This window comes from Daldinia vernicosa (assembly GCF_022497035.1).
Source record: "Daldinia vernicosa strain CBS 139.73 unplaced genomic scaffold F5Y00scaffold_74, whole genome shotgun sequence".
Lineage (NCBI taxonomy): Eukaryota > Fungi > Ascomycota > Sordariomycetes > Xylariales > Hypoxylaceae > Daldinia > Daldinia vernicosa.
Genome location: NW_025953990.1, coordinates 56,665 through 80,544, shown reverse-complemented (window position 1 = coordinate 80,544; position 23,880 = coordinate 56,665). Strand labels below are relative to the sequence as shown.

At 46.6% G+C, this 23,880-nt stretch overlaps 6 protein-coding genes across 6 annotated transcripts; 2 read left to right on the top strand and 4 right to left on the bottom strand.

Moving 5' to 3' along the window:
• Positions 1-636: 636 nt before the first annotated feature.
• On the top strand, positions 637-1,170 carry F5Y00DRAFT_266542 (ESSS subunit of NADH:ubiquinone oxidoreductase-domain-containing protein; the record flags this gene model as incomplete). Its single annotated transcript, XM_048011955.1, has 2 exons — positions 637-899; positions 1,092-1,170. 2 exons carry the CDS (start codon positions 637-639, stop codon positions 1,168-1,170), a joined length of 342 nt encoding a protein of 113 aa, XP_047860398.1.
• Positions 1,171-1,486: 316 nt separating this feature from the next.
• F5Y00DRAFT_199187 (branched-chain-amino-acid aminotransferase) lies at positions 1,487-3,200 on the bottom strand. Its single transcript, XM_048005318.1, has 3 exons — positions 3,126-3,200; positions 2,706-2,993; positions 1,487-2,613 (listed from the first exon to the last, which is right to left on the bottom strand). The coding sequence occupies exons 2-3, from the start codon at positions 2,938-2,940 to the stop codon at positions 1,604-1,606; spliced, it is 1,245 nt and encodes a 414-aa protein (XP_047860397.1). The 5' UTR covers positions 2,941-2,993; positions 3,126-3,200; the 3' UTR covers positions 1,487-1,603.
• Positions 3,201-3,891: 691 nt separating this feature from the next.
• F5Y00DRAFT_266540 (ARM repeat-containing protein) lies at positions 3,892-7,156 on the top strand (the record flags this gene model as incomplete). Its single annotated transcript, XM_048011954.1, has 3 exons — positions 3,892-4,491; positions 4,582-5,419; positions 5,658-7,156. 3 exons carry the CDS (start codon positions 3,892-3,894, stop codon positions 7,154-7,156), a joined length of 2,937 nt encoding a protein of 978 aa, XP_047860396.1.
• Positions 7,157-9,565: 2,409 nt separating this feature from the next.
• F5Y00DRAFT_255992 (SIR2-domain-containing protein) lies at positions 9,566-11,224 on the bottom strand (the record flags this gene model as incomplete). The annotated part of the gene is made up of 2 exons (XM_048010345.1): positions 9,566-10,866; positions 10,981-11,224. The coding sequence occupies 2 exons, from the start codon at positions 11,222-11,224 to the stop codon at positions 9,566-9,568; spliced, it is 1,545 nt and encodes a 514-aa protein (XP_047860395.1).
• Positions 11,225-14,294: 3,070 nt separating this feature from the next.
• On the bottom strand, positions 14,295-14,876 carry F5Y00DRAFT_248663 (uncharacterized protein). The gene is made up of 2 exons (XM_048009471.1): positions 14,449-14,876; positions 14,295-14,362 (listed from the first exon to the last, which is right to left on the bottom strand). The coding sequence occupies exon 1, from the start codon at positions 14,764-14,766 to the stop codon at positions 14,503-14,505; it is 264 nt and encodes an 87-aa protein (XP_047860394.1). The 5' UTR covers positions 14,767-14,876; the 3' UTR covers positions 14,295-14,362; positions 14,449-14,502.
• A 591-nt stretch (positions 14,877-15,467) lies between these two features.
• Positions 15,468-20,590, bottom strand: F5Y00DRAFT_199082 (calcium-translocating P-type ATPase). The gene is made up of 3 exons (XM_048005316.1): positions 20,111-20,590; positions 16,707-20,030; positions 15,468-16,652 (listed from the first exon to the last, which is right to left on the bottom strand). The coding sequence occupies exons 1-3, from the start codon at positions 20,161-20,163 to the stop codon at positions 15,803-15,805; spliced, it is 4,227 nt and encodes a 1,408-aa protein (XP_047860393.1). The 5' UTR covers positions 20,164-20,590; the 3' UTR covers positions 15,468-15,802.
• Between the last annotated feature and the right edge of the window lie 3,290 nt (positions 20,591-23,880).

The following is a 23,880-nucleotide window of genomic DNA, read 5'->3' as shown; positions in this document are numbered from 1 at the left end:
AAACTGGCATTCAACTACACCTCCATTAGTATTTCAGTATCAGTACATAAGACTTGACGTCGTTCATTAAAATAATAGGGAAAAGGTTCGATAATTAGTACAAACCTATGTATTAATACTGAAAATAATGGAGGTGTAGTTAAATGCCAGTTTAAGGTTTCGGGAAGAAGCGTGGTTGCTTTGACAAAGAATCGAAAAAAGAAATAGAAATTTTGGTGTGCAAATGGAAATAAATAGATCGGAATTACCGGAGCCGAAAGACTAGAAGGGTTTTCCCGGCTGCCCGGCTACAGATCACGTGGAAGCTTTATAGACCCACTATCATTGGTTCATTGGTTAATCTATTGGCTATTGCTCGGCTGCTAAGTCGCTCAACTGCTGGAACTGACTTCACCCATCGAATCTCGACAGAGAACGAGTCCAATCTCCACTCTACCACGACATCCTAATATACAACATACGCCACCACCCGCTCACCTATTCCCTCCCCTAAGACACCTACGATTATCCTCGGGGAAGTAATACGAACACTAGATAAGGAAAAGGGAGAAAAATAAAAAGGCAGAAGAAAAGGAGCAAGGTCCAAACTAAGAGGGGACCTATCGAGTCACATCAAACAAGAAAACGAGCAATATCATGCCCGCCGTCCGACCAAACGCCGCCGTGCGGGCCACACGCGCCCTGCAGCAAAATCAAAAGACCACAACCAGACCCTTCTCGGCCACCCCGCGCGCTCCGGCCTCCCACGGTCCTCAATACGACCCCCCGACCGGTTGGTTGTTCGGCGTCAAGCCCGGCGAGAAGTACCAGAAGGAGGGATGGGAAACCCCCTTCATCTACGGGTTCTGCGGTAGCTTGGCTCTTGCTGCTGTCGCCTACGGCTTCAAGCCTGATACCTCGTGAGTTTTACGCTTTTAGTCTTGGATGGGATATAAGATGGAGGAGGAGGAGGAAGAAGGGGTTAGGACGATCGCTATATTGTCCCCATTGTTCATGGGATATGGCATACATTATGCACTATCCTATCCTATCCAATACAGCTAGCTCCCAGAGATAATCTTACAACACCGGCTAACATAACTTGCTTTTAGAATACAAACGTGGGCCCTAGAAGAGGCGCGACGGAGGTTAGAAGCTGAGGGCATCCTTGAGGACCCCGAGAAGAAGTGATGGATCCCAAAACATAACCATATAGAGTGCGATTTACGGGAATGAAACTGCGGTACACTAGTTCGAGGCTCTATTTGTACATGAAACCCGGCTTTCCTTTTTTACTCTCGTGCTGCCTCGCCCTTCTGGCGACGGTCAAGCTTCGATTAGAGAAACCCATCATAGACGGATCCGCCTCCCGAGCTGATGAGGGGGGCTAGCTACCTATAAGCTACAATTCAATTTCTTCTGCTGCGCAATTCTCGTCTAACCTGGCATTATACCGGCCTTTTCTAGAACGTTTTGTCATCCCTGTTCGAATCGGTTTTATTTTTAACGATATTTTTAACAGGCCAGGTAAGTGAGTACGCCATTGCGCCAGATCTACACCGTCTATCAGGATATAGAACAGTTCGTGACAAGACCAAAAAAAAATGCTACACTCGCTTTTTCTCTAACATATGTGACTCCACTCATGCTCCTCGTCTCCGTATTGCCTAGCTTCTATCCAGCTCTTCATCTTATTAGCGACCTCGCCCGACTCTTCGGTCTCAGCTAGCCCGCAGTCTACCAGCTTGCCCTTCCAGCTGATCTTTCGTACGGGGCTGACGACGGCTGCCGTTCCCGAGCCGAAGACCTCGATCAAGCGCCCGTCTAAGGACGCCTCGTACAGCTGCGGCATCGTAATCTTGCGTTCCGATATCAACCACCCCTCAGGTGCAAGCTTCTCGCGCGCAAGGCTTAGAATAGAATCGCGTGTTATGCCGCCTAAGATGGTACCGTCTAGGGGCGCGGTGATAAGCTCCTTCTGGCCCGTCTCCTTATTGCGGATGGCCACAAACAGGTTCATAGTACCAACTTCGGTCACGTATTCCTCGGGTCCGAATAGCCATAGGTTCTGTTGGAATCCGCGGGAGGCGGCTTCCATTTGTGGCACGATGCAAGGCGCGTAGTTGGCACCGAGCTTCTTGTCGCCTACGCCGCCGGGCCAAGCTCGTACGGCGTAGTCGGTGGCCTCGAGCGACACGGCCTTGAACCCGGTGGGGTAGTAGGGACCCACGGGCGACGCTATGACGAAAAGTAGAGCCGAGCCCGGGGCTCCGATGCCCAGGGTCTTTTGCGTGCCGATGAGCGTCGGGCGGAGGTACAGGGAATAGCCGCGGCCGTCGGGAATAAAGCGCTCCTCAAGCTTGACGAACTTGGCAATCAGATCGATCAGGCTAGTAGGACCGAAAGTAGGAAGAGCGATACGGGCGGCGGACTTGTTGAGGCGCTCCATGTTCTTGTCGGGGCGGAACAACCGTATCTGGCCCTTATTATCGCGATACGCCTTCATGCCCTCGAAGCACTCGAAAGCGTAGTGGAAGACGCAAGTGGCGGGATCGAGGGAGAGGTTTTGGTAGGGCTGAATGGTGGGCGTGAGCCAGCCGTCATTCTTAGTCCATTCTATCGTCAACATATGATCTGCGAGCGTTGACAATGGCACAAGTTAGCATAGTTACTAGCTATCTAAGTCGTAGTATAGAGAGATCCGCAGATGGAGGAGTTAAGCGTACCTGTAAACTCTCTTCCAAAGACAAGTTCTGCGGGATCCTTAGGGGTCTTAGGCGACTGCGTCTTAGTGATAGATAACTTCGCAGGATCTATATCCAGAGGTTTCGCCACAGAGGCTGCTTCGGGCTGGATACTGTACCACCTGGAGGCGCGTTGCAATGCGGGCAACGCATAGGAAGAGCGCGGGACGGGTGCTCTTAGAGCTCTCCCGCACCGCGGAAGGAGTTGTCGAAGCATTGGCGAGTAGAAAGTAGTATACAATAATCCAGGTTTGGTTTGTAGTCGACCTTCTAGATCAGATCTGGTGTTGGGTGTTGCTACGAAACAGAAACGAAACAGGAAACAGGAAACAGGAAGCAGGAATAGAGAAAGATTATGTATCTTGAAAATAGGAATCAATTGGACCTGATTGTATAACCTACTTCCTTTGACTCGATGCTCTACTATGCATGGACGGACCCGAACGATAGTAACTAATTAAATAGCCCCAATTTCCCTTTATAATCTTAGCAAACTAACGGTAACCAAGACCCGACTCAATGGAAAAAAAAAAACTATAGGGTAAGAGATGCAAGCGATCTCGGAGGAGTTTAGTGCAGATAACATGTACGCCCTAAATATGCCCGACTTTGCATTAACGGGCAACACGGGACCAATGGCAGCGCGTTGTTATCCGACTTACAGCTGTGGCGTAAAAGGGTCTAGAATGGCTGAATGGTGGATGGAATAAATCAATAATCGCACCGCCACTGAGGCAAGCAAGGAACCCCTGAGTATTACATAGACAAGCTGATAAGAGCTTAGGCTTGGCATTTGAATTTGTAGATTTACACATGCAACATGCAGATAAACTAATCCGTATTGAAACGCAACTCTATCGACTCGAGAAGCAGCCTCGTGCTTACAACTGTCCGCGTACGTCATTTTTAAAGCACTACCAGCCACGAGGTTCTATCACTCAAACAAGCACACAAGCATAAGAAAGGATAAACATTTCGTCTTTTCTATCATACGATCCGTCGAACCTATTGCCGATTAGCCGGAGGAGGAACACAATCGTCATCCTGGAGGGATTAGGTATTGGTACAAGTATTGGGGGAGCGTGGGATCGCAGACGCATGTTTATCACTACGCGCGGCGCTACGATATGATGGTTGCTAGTCGTCGCATAACACCCCGTCGCCAACCATGTTCTCCTCGCTGAAGAGCTTCACCTCCCACATCAATTCCAACTATTCCATTTCGCAAACCGTAACCTCCACAGCCGGTCCGTGGAAGATATACGATGCGAAGAAGAAATCCACAGGCAAGACGTATTCCGTCTTTGTCTTCGAGAGGAAGTCGCTAGAGTCGCACGGAGGCTCAGGCTCGCTCGGCCGGTCGGGTGCAGCCGCCTTTAAGCGCTCCGTAGATGAGGTGGTGGAGCGCCTGAAGAAAGAAGCTTCGTCGCTTGCTAGGCTGCGTCATCCGAGCGTCCTAGAATTAGTCGAACCCGTGGAGGAAACTAGAGGCGGTCTTCAGTTCGTTACCGAGCCGGTGACTACGTCGTTAGCAAGCCTCTTGCAAGAGAAGGACGATCAGGAGAGAGTGAGCGGCGTCGGGGGCCGGTCGAGCCGATACGTCACTGAAGACTCAGGCGGCACTAGACGGAGGCGGGATATAGAAATCGACGAGCTTGAGATACAGAAGGGGTTGCTTCAAATTAGCAAGGCTTTAGAGTTCCTACACGAGAATGCAGGACTCGTTCATGCCAATCTCACCCCTGATGCTGTACTAATTAATTCTAAGGTCAGTTTGGACACTAACCGAAGTTATCGTCGTGCTTCACTATGAATCATGAAACAATATTCAAGACATAGCTTGCTAACGAGACGATAGTCCGATTGGAAAGTCAGTGGACTTGCTTTCTGTAGTCCACCAGAGGGCTCGTCAAAGCCTACTTCAGTTCAGCCTATCAGCCTCTCGGAAGCTCTCAACTTAGATCCCAGGCTACCACGACACGTCCAGATCAATCTTGACTATACTTCGCCTGATTTTGTCCTCGATAATAATCTCACCACATCAGCTGACATGTTCTCGTTGGGCCTTCTATGTGTCGCGTTATACAATTCACCTCATCGATCTCCCATAGAAAGTAGCGGGAGTATATCTGCATATAAAAGATTATTCACATCATCTTCCACGGTTCCGTCATCTGGAAATGGCTTCCTGTCTAAAAGACCGTTACCAAGGGACCTTTCGGCCCACGTACTACCCCGATTAATTACACGGCGTCCCGCGCAGCGCATGACAGCGCGAGAATTTCAAGAGAGCGAATATTTTGACAACATTCTCGTTTCCACCATTCGATTCCTCGACGCTTTCCCGGCTAAAACTCCGAATGAGAAGGCCCAATTCATGAGAGGTCTTAATAAAGTTCTGCCGTCCTTCCCCAAGTCGGTTATGGAGAAGAAAGTACTACCAGCACTGTTGGAAGAACTCAAAGACAAAGACTTATTGTCTCTCATCCTTCAGAATGTCTTCAAGATTATGGATCTGTTGCCATCGTCGAGGCGAGCGTTCTCGGAGAAGATACGGCCGAGGATTAAGGAGATATTCGTTGTCAATGCTAAGCAATTACAAGAAAAGGATCCAGCTAGGGATGCTGGATTGATGGTTGTTTTGGAAAATCTTAACCAAATTGCTGGGAACTCTTCTGGTAAAGAGTTTAAAGACGGTGAGTCTATCTTTCCTCTATCAATTGTCATAGTCGGCCGACATAAGCCGATATTCGCCATACCATTGCTGCTTACGTTGTTGCGTACCGCGGTTCAACATCTATAAAGCGTTATGTGATGAGTATAGGGTACCTTCACATGATTAAGGATAGTGAGGTTTTGAGATAACTTTAGTGTTCACCTTACGTTAACATATTGGCGTCGTACGTTTGATCCCAAGCTAACAATGTCACCTAGATGTCCTACCGATTGTTTTAGTAGCTATCGAGTCCCCGACGCCTTCGCTCGTCGATGCTGCTCTACGCGGTCTGCCAGTCATGTTACCAGTTTTAGACTTCAGTACTATCAAGAATGAGCTGTTCCCTATCGTCGCTGCTGTCTTCAGCAAAACCAGCAGCTTAGCCATCAAAGTCCGCGGATGTCGAGCTTTCGTCATTCTTTGCGGCGGCACGAATGAATCATCGTCAGCGGACGACGGGCTTGACGGGATAAGCCCAGAGAAGAAAAAGGCGTCTTCATCCAGCGCTCTAGACAAGTACACAATGCAAGAAAAGATCGTTCCGCTCATCAAAGCTATCAAAACCAAAGAGCCTGCAGTCATGATGGCCGCGCTAGACGTACTACGAGTTGTGGGCGATAACGCGGATGCCGACTTCGTAGCTATGGACATCTTACCCATCTTATGGAGCATGAGTTTAGGACCCTTATTAGACCTCAAACAATTTCGGTCTTTCATGGACTTGATCAAGTCGCTTTCGAGGAAGGTTGAAGAAGAGCAAATGAAGAAGTTGCAGGAGCTTTCCGTCGTAAACGGAGGAAGGGCGGTGACTCCTACTGATGATTTCATAGGATTTGGGGGTGTTAGTGGAACAACGTTTGATTCAACGAATGGGGCCACAGAGGATGATTTCGAGCGGCTAGTGAAAGGGAAATCTGGACCGAGCACGAGTACGAATGACACGATGGATGCAAGTTGGGACGCGACCCCAGCGGCAGCAACAGTCGTCTCACCACCGATCAATGCACCGCAATTTTCTTGGTCGACACCAAGTCCTACTTCTAGTACCGGTACTGGACCCAATCACTTTGGACCTCCCAAACCCCAACCTTCTTTCCGAACAGTTACTCCAGATCTTAATTCATTTGGCACTCTAACCCCTTCATCTACCCAATATTCTCAGCCTTTGCAGCCGTCTATAAGCAGTGCAACCAAGGCCACGTCGACTACACCCCAGAACCCTCCCACCGCAGTCAACTGGTCCACCTCAACAGCAGCGGTACCTAATCCTTGGGCTTCGAGCTCGACTAATCCCATATCTCCATCTGCTTCATCTTTTGGCAATGTGGCCACGGGGATGTCAAATTTGAACCTTGGTCAACCAAGGCCGACTATGAGCCAGTCATCTTCATTCTCTCTTCCTCCACCACCGTCTAGTGGAGGCAGTACACCCTCAGGGTTCAGCTTACCCCCGCCGCCAGGAGGTCCCCAGAGACAGAATTCGACATTATCATCATTCGCCCAACCGTCTAGTGGTCTCGGAGGCTTATCTAATCAACCAGCTGGAAGCATGAACAGTATGATGAACTCGGGATTAGGAGGCATGAACAGAAGTATGAACAGCATGAGCACCATGATGAGCACCATGAAACCTATGGCACCAAGCCAGTCCGCCTCACAGCCACAGCAGCAGCAACCCCAAAAGTCGGGCTTGGATAAGTACGAGAGCTTAATATAGGCGCACCAGGAGAAGATAGAACTCATATCACCCGCGCTACTAGTAGGAGCGCTCTACGTTTTATAATAGGTTGTTCATCTATGTAGCATTCAGACCAGAATGCGAATCCCGTAATTAGATATGTTGGCGCGGATACCCAGATAATTGATCTCTTTCAAGGACATCCAATACGAGTCTTATGTTAATGTGATTAACAGTGGCTTCCGAAGACTAGATACAGGAATCATAGCAATGTCGTTCCGAAATATCGTCATTTAAGTCGTCTCACTCCAAGTAGTACTTATGTAAAGGACGGTATCTAGTCAACAATTTACACTTGTGAGATATAGCTTGGCCCTTGATCCATTCCAGACTTGGATTCGTATGGTGTACGTTATCCTAATAGTTATACGAATTCTCGAAGCTGGACTGGACAGGTAAATAAACGCATCTAATTGTTGCTGAAATAATTCGCCGGGTACTACCCCTGATAAGCAAGTCCGTTTACCAAAGGAAGTCCTACAGAGGTATCTAAGCCTGTAACGAGAACCGCACATATCAAAAGTTAGGCGCTTCTCATTCCACCTCCGTAGTTACCACTTTGCTCCTTTTCGGCATTTAACTCGTTAGGTACCTCCTAAGCTATCAGTTAATAATATCCCTATGACTTGCCAGATAACTAACTTATTAGCAAGGTCGCTGTTACCTCGACGATAATAGTTATCATTAGAGCTATTTAAAAAATATTATATACTTGACACACGGGATCTACGAACTGGTCTTTACTTCTACATCTCCAGAGTCCCGTAACCCTGAGTGAGAGTTTGAAATGACATGTTCAATTATACGAGCCGGTCAGACCAATTCTAATCATACATCAGTTGATCGCGACAGGCCAAGCATAGGATGGCAACAAGGCTTGCAGCACGCTCCGCTATGTGTGATGCATCATCCCCCCTCCTTACGGAAGCCCCACGCGGATATTATATTAACTACTAGTTACAGTATGGATATCATTCTCTCCTTTCAACGTGACTTTTCCCCACGGGCCAAGAGTTATGCGGGACTCTCTCGCTCAAGACAATTGCTTATGCGGGTATCCCATACGAACAAGACAGACAGAAACTCCCTACCTAACCTACCTCCTAACCTACCTAACATATCCAACTTTAGCTACTTAAATAAAGAGCGGTCTAATCTACCTATAGGTACGTATTTGATGTATTAGCAAGGGAGCAAGTTAGATCTATCTATCGAGTTGCCGCCCTCAATAAGACTACCTACCGCCAGCGACTAAACAGGTACCTGCCTAACCTACCTAACCTAAAGAACGGGATGAGACTGACTGGTGGGTTAATGTCGCAGATCCACGACAGGCCATGTTTCAGCAACTCACAGAAAAGACGAACCGTGCTGGCTGGCAGAACGGCGTGACGTGGCTTGGTTTACACCGCAGCAGCAGCCAGCAGCGCCAATGTCCGGAAGCAAAAAAAGAAAAGGGCGGCTTGGTCTAGAGTCTCTAGACTCAACACGGTTGAAAGACCCCGTTGAGACAATTTACGTCGAATGGGAATAGACTATAGTAATAGTTCAGTCATTTGGCAGTCATAGTTGAGCTATTGCTCGGTAATATTGCTTTTACTTTTATGGCAATAGGAGCACATCATCTCACATCTCACCGCGCACCAGCATGTACGTATTACGTACCTTAGGTAGGTTAGGAGGTATGTATCATAGTAAATTTTATTAGAAGTCATCGCAATGTTATGGACATGCCTAACTGATCGACTGCCTATCTACCTCGTTTCTAGTAGATTAAGACCCCTTGCTGTCGACAGGTAAACCCCTCTGCAGACTTGACCTATGAGATAGTTTCTCATCTACTTCCCTTCCCCCCTTGTCAAAGGTAACGTACCGTAAAGTTGTAGCGTCGATTAAAAAAAAACGCCATCTTCTCAATAGCGAAATTGCACAATTAGCTTTGACCGTGCCGAGATATAACTCGACAGCGCCATCCTCCCCTGGACCGTCTGCATAATGCTGTGAGACCGAAAATCGGAATGCTTTATGCGATCTTCCCTTCCCCCCCGTCGTCTACCTGCATCTACTACTCTATTTCGCGGGGATCCTAGCGCAAATTATTATACTCGGTATCGTCTACCAGGTACGCACGGAAAGTGTAATTGGTGTTTGCAGGTCGAGCGACAGAAGTTCCCGAAATGAAGTCCATTTTAAAGAAAAGATAGTTATAGAAAAGACTAAAAGAAGAAAGCCCGGAAACGCCTTGCTGCGAAAGAATAAATACCATCCCCGGGATATGCCATCCTTGTACCGCAAATGTAATCTGATCAGTGTAATAAACTGACGTCAAGTAGTTGGTCGTAATTATAGTTGAAAAGGCGAGAGAATTGCTTCATAGTCTCGAGGACGTCATGGCTCTGGTTTCGGTTTCAGTTTCGGTTCTGATTTTGGGTTTGGTTTTGGGTTTGGTGAGTCTTCTTCGGGCTTAACTACCGTAAAAACATGCCGACTCTTGTAGCCCTCTTCTAGCTTGATGTCGATCTTTTGATCGGGCTTCACCATGGGGTGGTTAAGAGTCCAACCCGCGCGACGGCACAGCTCTGCAACGATGACGTCGCAGTCGCCGAGAAGGTCGATATCGAAATTAATATGGCTGACAGGCGTGCGCGAGATATATATCTGCGGGATATGCGGCGGTAGGTAAGGCACAACTTCAGAGACAGGTGCAACTTTGAGCGAAGTGCCAATCACGATGACCAGATCGACGCGGTCACGATCGTGCTTAACTAACCGTTGACTGAACTCATCCGGTAGCTCCTCACCGAAGAAAGTGATGTCGGGTTTCATGACGCCAGCGGCGGGGATATCGTATTGGCCATCGTCGTCGTCATCATCGTCCGTGCTCTTACGCCGGGTCTTCTTGCCTGTAGATTTATTGTAAGAGCGCTTGCGCTTCATCGAGCCGTTAGTTCGGAGCGCAGTAATGCATTTGATGCATCGCGGTATATTGCCAGCTTTGATGTCGGCAAAGAGGGTGTCGCCTTGGACTTTGTAGCCACATTTCTGACAGGTAGCAGTTGCAAATGAGCCGTGGCACTGGACAAGTTTATCCGGTCTGATACCCGCGTTTGCTTCGATGTTATCAATGTTTTGTGAGTAATTCGTTAGAAGCTTGCCTTCATCCTGAAGCTTAGCGATGAAAGCGTGAGTTGGCGAGTATAATCCCTTGGTCTCGGGAAGAATGTCCTTTGCCACCGAGTAAAAGATAGTCGGGTCTTCCCGGAAGATATCTATGTTAAAGACTTCTTGAGGGTCGCTAATCCCTAAACCGAGCTTCTCGAGTTGCGAGTAGAGTCCCGTTTCTTTTGAGCGAAAATCGGGAATTCCGAGCGAAGTAGAAATTCCAGCTCCGGTCAAGACGACGATGTTTCGCGATGCTTTCAGCAGAGCCACGGCGTCGTCAATTGTGTTATACGTTGGAAGCTTGGCGCGCTTAACCAACTCACGCGTCATGGCCAAAGTGAGTAAACCGAAGTAGGCATGATCTGGAAGCCCATCAAGGAATGCAGGCGGCCGTATTCCAAAGGCCGTCAGTAACTTCTTGACTGTAATTGTGCCAGAGTCAACTGTACGTTTGCAGAACTCTTGGGGTCCAACAGCTCGTAACTGTTGGCGGTACTGCACAGCCTGTTCTGGCGTGACAGCGTCAACTATAAGGCCACGTTAGAATTAATTGTAAAACAACGGAGAGAGAGTTAACTAAGAAGAGAAAGTTAAAAAAAAAAAAATAATAAAGGGGGAAAGTAAGGTAAATATGTAATTACCATCGTTAATGAACCTATCTTCAGAGATATCTTCGATGACATCCTCGAAAAGCGACTCGGTCTCCCATGAATCGCTAAGGTCGTTGATTCGCTCCTCGAGTTCGTTGCGTGCATGACCATGCGGTCTCACATTAAGATGGCCGACGACTTGGTCATCCGCAACTTCAACTCGGACTTTGGGAGGTTCCGACTCCTTTACGGGCCAATTTTTGCGAGGCCGGCCGACGGGACGCTTCGCCTTCATCGCGTTTGCTATAACTACCTAGGTAGGTAGTCTTGGGATAAGTGGCGTTGAGTGATGAGATAAAATAAAATAGCAACTAAGAGCGGGAAAGAGTCAATTGCGTATGATGACCGATGACCGAATGGGCAAATCGGAATCTGGGTCTGTCTAATGAGTCGGTTTAATAAAATTAGGCGGGCCTAATTGATCGACTGCCTAGGTAGTAATTAATCAATCAATCAATCAACAGGAATTTTGCGCGGTTGAATGACGAAGTGAATTGGTTCCGTGAAATCTCTTTGGAGGGGGGAGGAACAAGAAGGGAAGAGAAAAAATAATTATTAGCGGGAAGGGATGAAGTAAAAGAGAAAGAAGAAACAAGACAAGTTTAACCCTGGAGGAAATATGGTTTGAGAAACTACCTATCCTAGCCAGAGAGGTGCCGGGGATGGTCAACGCGTCTTGTGTGTGTGTGTATGTGTTGTGTATTGTGTGGTGTTATTTGGGAATTCGGGTCGGGGGAGGGAATTAGAACAGGTAGCAGTTAGTAGCAGTGGTAGTGGTAGTAGTAGTAGTAATAATAATAATAATAAATCACCTACATACCAAAAGCGTACGTAACTAACAACACTATGATTCATGAAGGATTGGGCGCTTCTTGGAATTTCCGAATTTCGTAAGGGAAACTACTTCGTACGAATTTAACGAATTTATTACAAGAAGAAGACCCGCATAAGTTAAATCTCGGCGTAGTAGTTTTTGAGGAACTTAATTCCCTCTTATAATTATTAATGCGGGTTGGGTTGGGTTGGTAAAAGTAAGGGAAGGGAAGGTAAGGTAAGAGCAGAAAGTCGTGTAAAGAAAAAATAAAATTTTAAAGGGAAAGATGCGACAAGGAAATAGTCACCATGCGTAAGAAAGAGAAGGAGGGAAAAACCGATGAGTTTGAAACTTCATGAATGATAAAAGTCAAGTACTAAAGTCAAGTACTAAGCGAAGATGCTGATAGGCTACAAGGGCAGAAGGGACAGTGTGCCACCCATATTAATTGTAAGAGTATGATAGCGATGATAGGGGGGGCCATCTCTCACTCCGGTCTAGAGCGGGTTTTTATTTTAAAATACATTTCCCTTTTTTTTATTTTTTAGTATTCTGTTCTCTATTTTACCTCTATGTTGCTTGTTTGCCGCATTTCCCATAACGTCCACAATGTCGAGGCTTGTACATATTTACCTATTCAATGTTTGCCCTGACAAACTCTACCCTGTCTCCTCTGCCACTAGTCATCCATGATTATTATCCATAATTATCATCCATGATTACTATCATCCGACTGCCTTGACAACCTCTTTCTCTTTGACAACCGATAAACCTTGGTAATTAGGCGAATTGTGTACCTATCCTTCTTAGTCACTTAGTTACATAGAAATGCAGGCGCTGTATTCATCCGATTCATTCCTACGGCCCGGGAAGATGAGGGAACATTATTTGCCATTGACCATTGACCATTAACCACTAACCACTGACCACTGACCAAATAATTCCAAGTCCTTCGATGAAAGCCCGATATGTGCCAAGACTTTTAAGTTCCCGCAACTCCGGATAACTCTCATCTATTAATACCGATTCCCGCCTATTATATAATTCAAATCTGTTCAACTGGCCCTAATCTGAGGCAATCTTGAGAAAGGTAATTCCCTAAGCGCAAAAAAATTAAAAATAAAATAAAATAATAAATAGGTATATAACCTAACGATAGAGGAACAAACGAGCGCCACGTGGTAGGGGAATCAGCAGATATGCTACCCCACAATCTCAATTTACCTCAAGAAGCTAGTCGTGAACATATTAGTCGTGAACATGCCATCCATCGCTTGAGAACCTAACCAGGATAATTCTGTCTAACTAGCTATTCCGTACCTAACTAATAAGACTGATACCAAGTAATTCGCAACGAGCGGGAGGACTCACCACGTCGAATTCATTTTCGCTTAACGTGATTCTCAACAGAAAATTCAATGCTAACCATTGGCATCATCAGGTTGTCTCCTTTTTAGAGTCTTCAAAGTCTCAAGTTCCAAAATTCCAAAACCATGATACCGTCATGATCTAGGTATCTATCCCATCTCGACCCAAGGCCTGACTCAGTCTGACACCCGCCAGAGAAAATCCCATGGTTGGTGCCTAACCCTGGTTCGCACTTTTGATTGTCACCAAGATATCACCTCGTTTCTCAACTCCCTGCCTGGGTTAGCTGATAGCCAGTCAGTTAATACGTGTATTTATTCGCTATCATGCTTGACTAAAATGTAACAGGGACGTACCTAAGTAAATACCAATCTTCATTACAGAAATGAATATATAGAATAATATACCGCAGACATAGATCGTAACTTGGAAATTACTTGCTAACCTAGTTAAATACGACCTCGTAGAGTTATCTTCAAATAGTTATTCGTATTTCCATGCTATACTATGCATTTATCAGAAGTATCGCGTATTTGAGTCAATCATACCAAATATCAATAACCCCCTTTCTTAACAGATCAACTACAGATCAACTACCTCCTAGGACAGTCCGTCGAATCTACTTCAACTCAGAGGGTTACATACAATATTCCCTCTTGCCACCGCGAGCAATTCCTCCGGACGGCCAGTAACAATCGCCTGATTTAGAATTACGTATCGTTACATACAAGAGCCTACTCAAGTCGTCGCACAACGCAGAGGCAGTGCGTAGCCCCCTAATTGTCCAATATATTATAGGTATACATGCACGTTCCGCCCTATTGATACCTACACAGGACATCCGTATTCTCCGAAACCCCATATTTGCCTCTCTTTCCAGTATCATAACAGACAGGACAGTAGTATACCTACCCCCTAGGAGATAGTTAGCATATACCTTCCCTTCTCCTCGGCTAGGTATGTAGGTAGTTATAGACTCACCAAGATACAGCACCGTGCCGTACTAAGGCAACCCGGGTCGAATTCCGTACGGCGACCAACGAGCTTCAGATCACCCGTGACAGCTGCGTCGTGATTCATGCCGTGCGACGGTAGCACATGCGCATCTAGGAACCCCCCCCCCCCTCTCTGGTTCTCATCCAGCAACGAAAAAAAAAAATACCATAAGCGCATTTACCTACCAGAGCCAACCTAGCCAAGTGTATGTTAGCGACCAGGTAATGGGTTATCACAAGAACCTATTACATCAAAGGCAGCCAAAGAGGCTCACTCAATACCTCTTAAACAAGGGGAAAAATGATTTGCCATATCCATCCCCCAGGTAAATATTCCTATAAGACCCAGCCCGGTAAATCAACAAGTGTGCCTACGACTGCAACTCCTCTTATTAGAAAACCCCCCCTGCCAGTCCGCCATTCTCGCAAGTACTCCGTATCCTGTAACCTATATAGGTAGGTAGGTATATAGATATCCCACGCAAACTCCGAGCGAATAGAACTTCCCCTGAACGCAGGCCACCGAAATTTGGCCCCCACTGCAGTTATCAGGTAGAGGAGGGTGAGGCAACTCGGTGTAAAAGGCCTTACATACCCCATATACCACGCTTACGTAGCTTTCGCTTACCTGCTTGACAGCCTGCCTGGGACGAGGCTGGGAGGCTTCCTGCTTGATATTCCGCTTAGGTAAAGAACGCTCTAGACACTAACTATACCACGTTAGATGGGGCGAGTAAATAGAGAACAAGTAGGCAGATCTTATATCACATATCTACCTAGGTACATAGGGTTGGTCGACGGAAAGTCGTATGCGGGCTAACGTACGTCCACATGTCCGTATTGGTAGCTCCACAACTCCCGGCCCCGTCCTACGAGGTTCTCGGTGTAAACAATGGACTTGTTAGTTTCACATATCTACCTCTCAAGTCACATTCGAGTATTGCCTTGACCAGTTATCATTATTAAACACCTATAATTCATCTCCATGTAATATGTATGCCACGTGAAATACCCTTTTACTGCTTCTCATCCTTCTCATCCCCGCTTTACTGTACGACGTTTTGATATCTATCGACTCGATCCTATTGTTAACCAACACACACAAAGAAACACGCTCTACCAATCGCACTGACACCAAACGCCGACGTTTGTCTATAGTATTTAATATTTGTATCCTGGCCTAGAAGCCCAATACTGCACCAAGCATGTCAACGTGAAGGTGCCAAACTCATTTCCAATACCCCTTTACCCTAGCACCATCATTCTAATACCCTTAACTATAATATCCACACTCCCCGTTTGAGTAGCACAACCCAGGAATCGCGAACCACGAATTACACATTTCCGCGAGAGATGCTTGATGGCGGTTGTGGTTCGCCGCGGCCGTACTCGACACGGTAGCCCAGTAGATAGTCTTCTCTGTAGGCCCTGTCGGGATTGTGCATAGCCGGAATAATAGACCGAACCAACAACCCTGGTCGGTTTTAGCCACGGGGGGTATATTAATATTATTTACGAGCTGTATTCTAATACTTCCACTCGTTTTCTGTGCGCATGTTCTCGCTATCTCCAGATATCATAGTATCAGGCGAGACTGACATGGGGGTGATCTAAACCAAAACTTTACTCATGCCGCCTAAGAAATAGATTTTTGTTTTTGGGGTGGTTGTGGAACGCTGAGCTGAGGTACACTGGAGGGGCCAGAATCTTCGATCGATATCGGTTCCTCTGTTAGGACAGGTGCTGGCTCTTGTTCGCTGTGCTCGCGAGTGGATAGCGGTGAAGGTGTCGGACGGGTTGGTGGGAAATCACGATCTCCAGTCCTCTCTATCGGAGACCACCCAGCTGCTACACTGCCAGCAATGATGCCTGCCATAACCGTAGGGGCTCCTAGTGCCGAATTTGACCGCGATCTTATCGACCTGGAACGCTTTCTGGAATCTGGAGTAGGTGCTGGGGAGGGAGCGCTGAAGCTATCTTCGCGTGTTGGAGTTTGCGGTGCTTTCACCGAATTTGATCGAGAATGGGACGGGCTCCTCGTCTTCGAGATGAAATTGTCTCGGGTTTGTCTGACGGCAAATTTCAAATTGTTCAGGCGGCCACCCTTGAGCTTCTTCAGGAATGCAAGCTCGTCTCTAACGTCAGCAAGAACTTCTGGGTACTCCTCGAAGCGTTCCTCATCCGAAATTGTTAATCCAGGGATGCCGCGCTTCTTCTTAAGGACATCGGGAACACATCTGCTGATCAGCTCATCGGGAATAAGACGAATGACCATTCCAATAGGAATGGAAATGACACCGAGGACGATTGCACATGCCCATTGAGGACCCGTCTGTGTCGGATCGGACCCAGATATACTAAAGGGGGCTCCACCAACAAAGATGATGAGGACTTGAGCACCAGACACGGCAAGATTGATAATAATAAAATACCAATTCTGTGTTAGGCCTTCGAAGATGTTAAAGTGATTGTCCAAGCGACGGTTACTATAATATGATTAGTATGGTTCATAAGTTTTAATTCCATCCATTTGTACTTACTTCCATTGGTTAAAGATTTGCATCCATACGAAGGTGTTGAAAACGAGTGTGTCGCGTTGCGCGATTTGATAAGGGCCTTCCCCGACTATACCAATAGAGATTCCGCCGTAGTAAAGTATGAAAGTAATCGCCAATTGGTAAATAGCCTGGCCGAGAATCATTTTCCACATTGTTACTGAAATGATATTGGCACCTCGGCGCTCTGGTTTTCGGTCTAAACAACTGTCCTGAGGAGGGTCAGTAGCAAGTGCAAGCGCCGCGAGAGTATCCATGATCAAATTAACCCAGAGAAGCTGAACCGCAGTTAGCACAGAGCCCTCGTCGCTACTGGAGACAGCCGTGACGAATGTCAATACAACGGCGGTAACATTGACGGTAAGTTGGAATTGGAGGAAACGCTTGACGGCATCGTTCACAGCTCGACCCCACATTAGGGCCTTCACGATACTGTTAAAATTATCATCCATAAGAATGATAGCAGATGCCTCTTTTGCCACTTCCGTACCAGCAATACCCATGGAAAACCCGACGTCCGCAAGCTTCAGAGCGGGCGCGTCGTTCGTACCATCACCGGTGACAGCAACGGTTTCACCTAGATCCTTGAGACGACGCACAAGAACGCGCTTATCCTCGGGGCTAGAGCGCGCAAGTACACGGAGGCGCGGGATGATCTCGTTTTGTTGGTATTTGCTTAGATTCCGAAATTCTGGACCTTCCATCACCAACCCATCCCCTTGCAATATGCCGCATTCCTTCGCGATAGCCTGAGCCGTAAGTTTGTTGTCGCCGGTGACCATGCGAACAATCACGCCAGCCCTTTGACATTGCTTAACCGCTTCGGGAACACCCTCACGAAGAGGATCCTGGATGCCGACCATACCAACGAATGTCATATTCTTGAAAATATCCTCGAATATCACCTCGTTTTGTTCACCCTCGGCGCGTTTGGCACCTCGTGGAGGCCACCTCTCAAAATCACGGTAAACAATCCCGATAGTTCGCAGAGACCTGGATGCGTAAGCTTCGATAAGAGCCTTGACAGTTTCTACATCATCCATAGTGATGGGGGCATTCGATGCGTCCTGGGTAGGGCTACGAAGAATGGCCGAACATTTCTTAAGCACGATCTCGGATGCACCCTTGACGTATAAACGAGCGCCGCCGTTCTCAAGCTGCACGACAACACCCATACACTTTCGGCCAGAATCGAATGGAATAAGCTGTAGCGTCTTTGCGTTCGATCGTTCTTCACTTACTGGGCCCATACCAAGATAGGCCCTAGCATATTCCAGTAGCGCAGTCTCTGTTTTGGATCCGATGAAAGACTTCACGCCATCTAATTCGCCTTCGAAAGCTGTCGAGTTAAGCGAGATTGATTTCAGCAGAATCTCTTGAACTCCATTGCTGAGAGTGCTAGCAAATTCCTTCTCCGACAGCTCATCTCCTTTCTCAGATGCCCCGCTTCCGAATCGATGAGACGTTCCAATCGTCCCAGCGACAACCGTCATCTTGTTTTGAGTTAAGGTACCAGTCTTGTCGGAGCAGATTGTCGTCGCATTTCCCATTACCTCGCAGGCTTTCAAGTGACGCACTAAGTTGTTGTCCTTGATCATGCGGTTTGTAGCGAAGGCCAGCGCTAATGTGACAGCAAGAGGCAATCCCTCCGGTACCGCAACGACGATAATAGTAACCACGACGATGAAAATTTTGATGAATTCTTGGCCCTTCTGAGACGGTGTCATACTACTACTCGTCGGGACCCGGACCAGGAAGAGGATGAATAATACAATGAACAAGAGCAGACCGGCAGCGCCTCCGAGCTTCGCAATGTATTCGGCAATAACGTTGAGCTTGGACTGAAGTGGTGTTATCTCGGGATCTTCGTTTAGGGACATCATCGTTTTGCCGTAACTTGAGTAGATACCCGTAGACGTAGCCAGAAAAGTTCCCACACCTTCCATCACTCTGCCTCCAGACTGAATAAAGGGATCTAGCTTCCTCGTATCCTCTCCGCTCTCGATAGCGGCAAACACATCATCGGCCGGCCTCTTGCGAATGATATCCGACTCACCAGTTGCTTGCGATTCGTCACACTTAACATTGAAACCTTGAATGAGGATACCATCCACGGGAATAAGATCGCCAGGGTCCAGGTGAACGACGTCGCCGGCCAGGAGATCGAAGACAGATATTTCGACGGTTTTGCCTGCCCTGATAACCTTGACCAGTCGGTCCTGCTTTTTCCGGTTTAATCTCGCGAATTGCCTTTCCTTTTGCCAATCGTTCAAAGACCCAACCAAAACCACAATAACAATGGCCACAATGATAGCTACACCTTCGATCCATTCGACGGACGGTTCTCCAGCCGCGTGCTCAGCGCCAAACGTCTGGTATAGACCGACGGCAAGTGATACTACGGCTGCGATGGAAAGCAGAATTAAAACCTTGTCATTATAAGTGATCCATACCAATTGTAAAAAGCTTTTGCCTTTCTTTTCGGGGATTCTGTTATCTCCGTAAACGCGTTTCCTATCGATGAACTGCTCTTCGGATCCTTGTCTCCGATCAGTATCTGAGCGAACCGGCGCCTGTGGACTTTCCAAGCCCAATTTAGACGATGAACGATTTGTCGCCTCCTCAAACGAAATTTTTCCTTCCAAATGCTTTTCGTCAGGGCTTAATCCAGTATCACGATTAGTGCGAAGCCCCTTTTCTATCCCAGCAAGACCTCCAAGCTTGTAAAAAGCTGATAAACTTTTCGGGTTAAACATCTTAGTGAGTTGGCCAGGGCTATACGCGAAGGGGTTGTTCTCCACCTCGAAATCGGCCTCCTTGCCTTGATCCGGTTTCAAGGCATCATCATCCTTCATTATTTTCTCATTATCGAACGAGTGCTTTGATACAGCACCCTTCTCGCCTTGCCATGATGTCGTGCCCGTCACCGTATCACCTTGAGATGAACTAATTGATCGCGATCCATCTTCACTATCGACCGAGTTTTGCCTTGAGCGGTGGTGATTTTCCGGAACGGAGAGGAAAGCCTGGCCTTTCTCGATTCCCCTTGAAGTAACGGGACTGGAAACGTTGTGTGGGCTAGTCGGCCTACTATCTCTAGCACTATCGAATGAATGCGTCTGTCGCGCTTCTCCCCTGGAGCTTACGGTTGACGGCTGTGATGTTAAAGGAGCGGCGGTTCTTTCAGATGTCCAACTCGCCGTCAATGCGGTCGGGCTTACCGAGTCGTCGTGGGGAGATACAGGCGAGTGATGAGGAACGGCGGCTGTAGGCTCAGTATCATTTGTTGTGTCAATTGTAATAGTAGGCCTAGAAGACGAAGTTAGAATGACCAATAAGACATGAAAACAAAATATCCCGCTATGCTTCATTCGTTGAATTCAACTTACGCTCTCGCTCTACGGGGTGTCCCCTGAGAACCGTCCTTGCTAGGTTCAGACATTTCGCGTATGTCAGCGGAAGAGTTGTGTAGAAGTCGTTAAATCCGAACAGCCTTGCGACTGAAGGCTAAGATCTAAGTATAGGCCCTTAAGGTAAGCGCACAGGCATTGGTCATCGATCGAATGCAAGATCGGCAATGCAGAAATGCTGAGGAAAGGGATTATCAAGACAATTGACGACCCAAGTTACAAGGGATACCGATTATTATCTATCAAGCTCATAATCTTAATGCAGGCACGGTCGGGGCGTCTCCGCACAGACTGAGGCGCAGTGAAGTATATCGTATAGCGCACGTATTCGTCTCCTGTTTACTCGTCCCTTTGGCGTGTTTAGAACCTAGTGGTCGACCGCACAACAGTATCTCTGGTTGGGAATCGGTAGATGCGAAACACCGGGACGTCTCTATACCGGGCGATATTTTCAGAATCGCTGCGGGACCTGGTCGGTAGCGGCCAATAATCAACAGGCGAGGTTAGAGGTCGAGAGGGCCGTAGCGGGTCACTCAGGAATATGGATGTCTCGCAAGAATGATAAAATTATAAACAATACGGTCCGTGGTATGAGTAGTAACAAGTAGGTAAACGAGGTCCTAGATATCTGACTGGCAGCACCTTAGGGGCAGGCGAAAGTCGCAATATGCACCTATTGAAAGGTTTGGATTTGAGGCTGAGCAGTATTTAAAGTTGCCTCTTCCTCGAGTGGAAAGAAAAGCCGTCAAAGAGGAAAGCCAAGCTACTAGGCAATATCCAATCCTGAGGGCGTCGAGGAGGCCAATTTTGTTTGTGACACACGATCTTAGACGGCACCCTTCCGTACCTGGGGCCAGGTACTAAGAGGAGCTAAGGAGTATGAATATTAACAAAGAAAACAAAATAGACTATTAAGACGGTGGTATGGTAGAGGAGTCACGGATTTCAACAATCCAACCTCGAAAAAGGAGTGTGGAAAGTTGGATAGAGAGGAGGGAAAGTGTGTAAGTGCAATTGAATCAATGGAGAGATGCACATACACTACATACATCTAGGTAGGTACATATCGCATAGTGTATTGTACCTACCTAGGTACAGAAAAAGCAAGCTAGGATCTACCATCGAGCTAAGGTACCAAGGGTCTGAGAGGTACCTGTCTAGCAGTCTAGGTGCATAAACACTACTCATAAACACCACTTGGGTTACAGGGCCGAAACGCGCTAATTAATAAGTCTCTTGTGCCACGCACGCAAGTTCCGAGTCAGCCAATTGATAACTTTATTATGCTACCTGCCAACCCGCTAAGACGTGCTAAGACATTTGACGGACCCACTGTAGAAGTATTAAACCTTCCGCGATTGTACACTAAAAAGAAATCGGGACAGCACCTCCTGGACAGACTAGACTGACTAGACAGATAACAGATATTTTAAAAACTAACCACATTGCGCCAAGGTCCCCCTAGTATCAGTATCAGTATTAGCATGACAAGACACTTCATTAGCATTGCTAATTTGTCACTTGGCACAACAAAGCTTGAACCGCGTGGTCGGTCTTGTCTTGTCTTGGTAAGCCTTGGTAAATTGCAAGAGTCAGGAAAAAGAAGGCCTGATCGTCGTGTCATACCCGCTTCGTTTCTTTCGATAGATGATACCCAAGACGTAGTGAGGTACACACGATACATACATGGTACATGCATATGTGCATTGCATGGTAGGTATGCAAATTGACCGTGGCACCGTGGCACCTTCGGTTATTACTCGTCAGGGTAAGTCAACGCAGCATTCGGCGAATTAGAGGGATTAGAAGATGTCTTGGCAAGGAGGCTGTGTTTTTTGGAGCGAAACCTCAACGATCGGATGCCCGTGTTTTTTTCGGATCCATCTCGATCCAGCTGAGGCCCATATTGTTCTGCAATACGTAGAAGATCCTTTTGCCTCACTCAGGAGAGGGAGAGGGGGAGGAAGCCTTGAGATATCATGAATTTTAAGAAGTGGGAAGTGGGAACTAAGTTGGACTTAAATGTAGGCCGTGAAGTTTAATCACTGTATAACATAGTAATAACAGACTATGTAGGTAATATACTTTTTTACTATGTAAAAAGACGTCACATATAGCTTATAAAGTAATAACCGCATGTAGGTTGGTTAATCAGTTAATTACATACTAACTACAAATTGTAAGGATGTCGAGTTTGCAAGTTCTTACTGCATATGCCAACCAACAAACACCGAAATCCTCGAATATTAAACACCGCAAACATTCCTACATAGTGCTCTTTGTCGACTTATTCCCAGTTTTAACCCACCCCGATATGACTTTCTGTTTGTCTTTTCCTTTTCTATGTATTAGTGTCTGACCTTGGTTAGGCTTTCATACTATGTACAATAACTACACTATCTACACACTATCTATCGCCTACCCCATAGACCCAACTTCCACTTAACGTACTCCATACTTGGCAATATGCCTCGTGTATGATCAGCCAAGATGTCCCAGAAGCTACTCATCTCAGGGACGGCATATGTGTATACCTACTATGGTATGATGGGTAAGTAAAACCCTTGTCACAAGTCGCGCGCTAAAGTATGGCCTGTGTTGCTGCTTCTTGACTTGTTATAGTTTAACGCATACTTACATGTATACAGTAACAAACACAGAAAAATCAACACTTATAGCACTCATAACTCAAAACGCCAGATTGGAGCCTATTCAGAGATTATTTTGATATACGTTTTGTTTATAAAAAAACGTGTAATGTGTTGATGTATCGATTATTCTTTTTTTAAATGTTGAATGTATCTTGGGAAGACCCTGGACAAACTAATACTAATTTAGTATGGTGGCCTGCCTAACCTATTCCAGCGGTACCTGACAGTGTCGTTTTACTTATGCCTGATACCATAGTATGTATTTCGCAGCTATCGATGCGTTCCGCCAGTCCGCGCCCCGGCCTTTTTTTCATTACACTATCATGGCATTTAATGCTAATAAAACTATGCCCTAGCTTACATCATGCCGTCCATATACCGCATAGTATCGTCGGCTGTCATGAGCGATCCTCGGGTGACGATCTTCCTAGATCTTCCTTAGGAAAAAGGTATCACCTCCGATCTCGACTTCATCGTGTACATATGGGGCCATTGTCAAGGCAGATTCTCCAACATGAAATGTTCACGATAAACCCGTGTGTTCGGATGAAAATGTAACGACAAAGGACCGGAACATCCTCACGATCCTCTGTATCCCCTAAGACTAGGAATATTTATCAGGTGTGTAACAGTAAGCTTTACATGGAATTAACATGGGATTGTCAAGGGATTACAAGTTGTCGGTATCATAAACATTTTTACCGAACATTTGTCTCCTTTTTTTTTCTCCTTCTCAGCTTATACATTCATCCCTTTAACGTACAATACAGCACAGAATACTAGTAGCCTTCAAAGGCCCCCGATGCATAATTGCGGCTCAGCCGTAAATTTCTATATCGCTCCTCATGTCACCAACATACCTATAATGCCCTTCGTTTCAACTTCGTAAACAATGTGGTAAAAAGATACGACAGATATGATGATGAATATTAAATAGGTTGCCAGGGCTGAAAAACAGCCTTAACTTAGGTACCTAAGATATATATCCCTGAGATGTATCTACATATCAGGCAGGTATTGTGCATTTGCTTTTCAACTCAATATATTAGACTATCTACTCGAGATAGATGGCAATATATCTCTATGGAGAGCATTCAT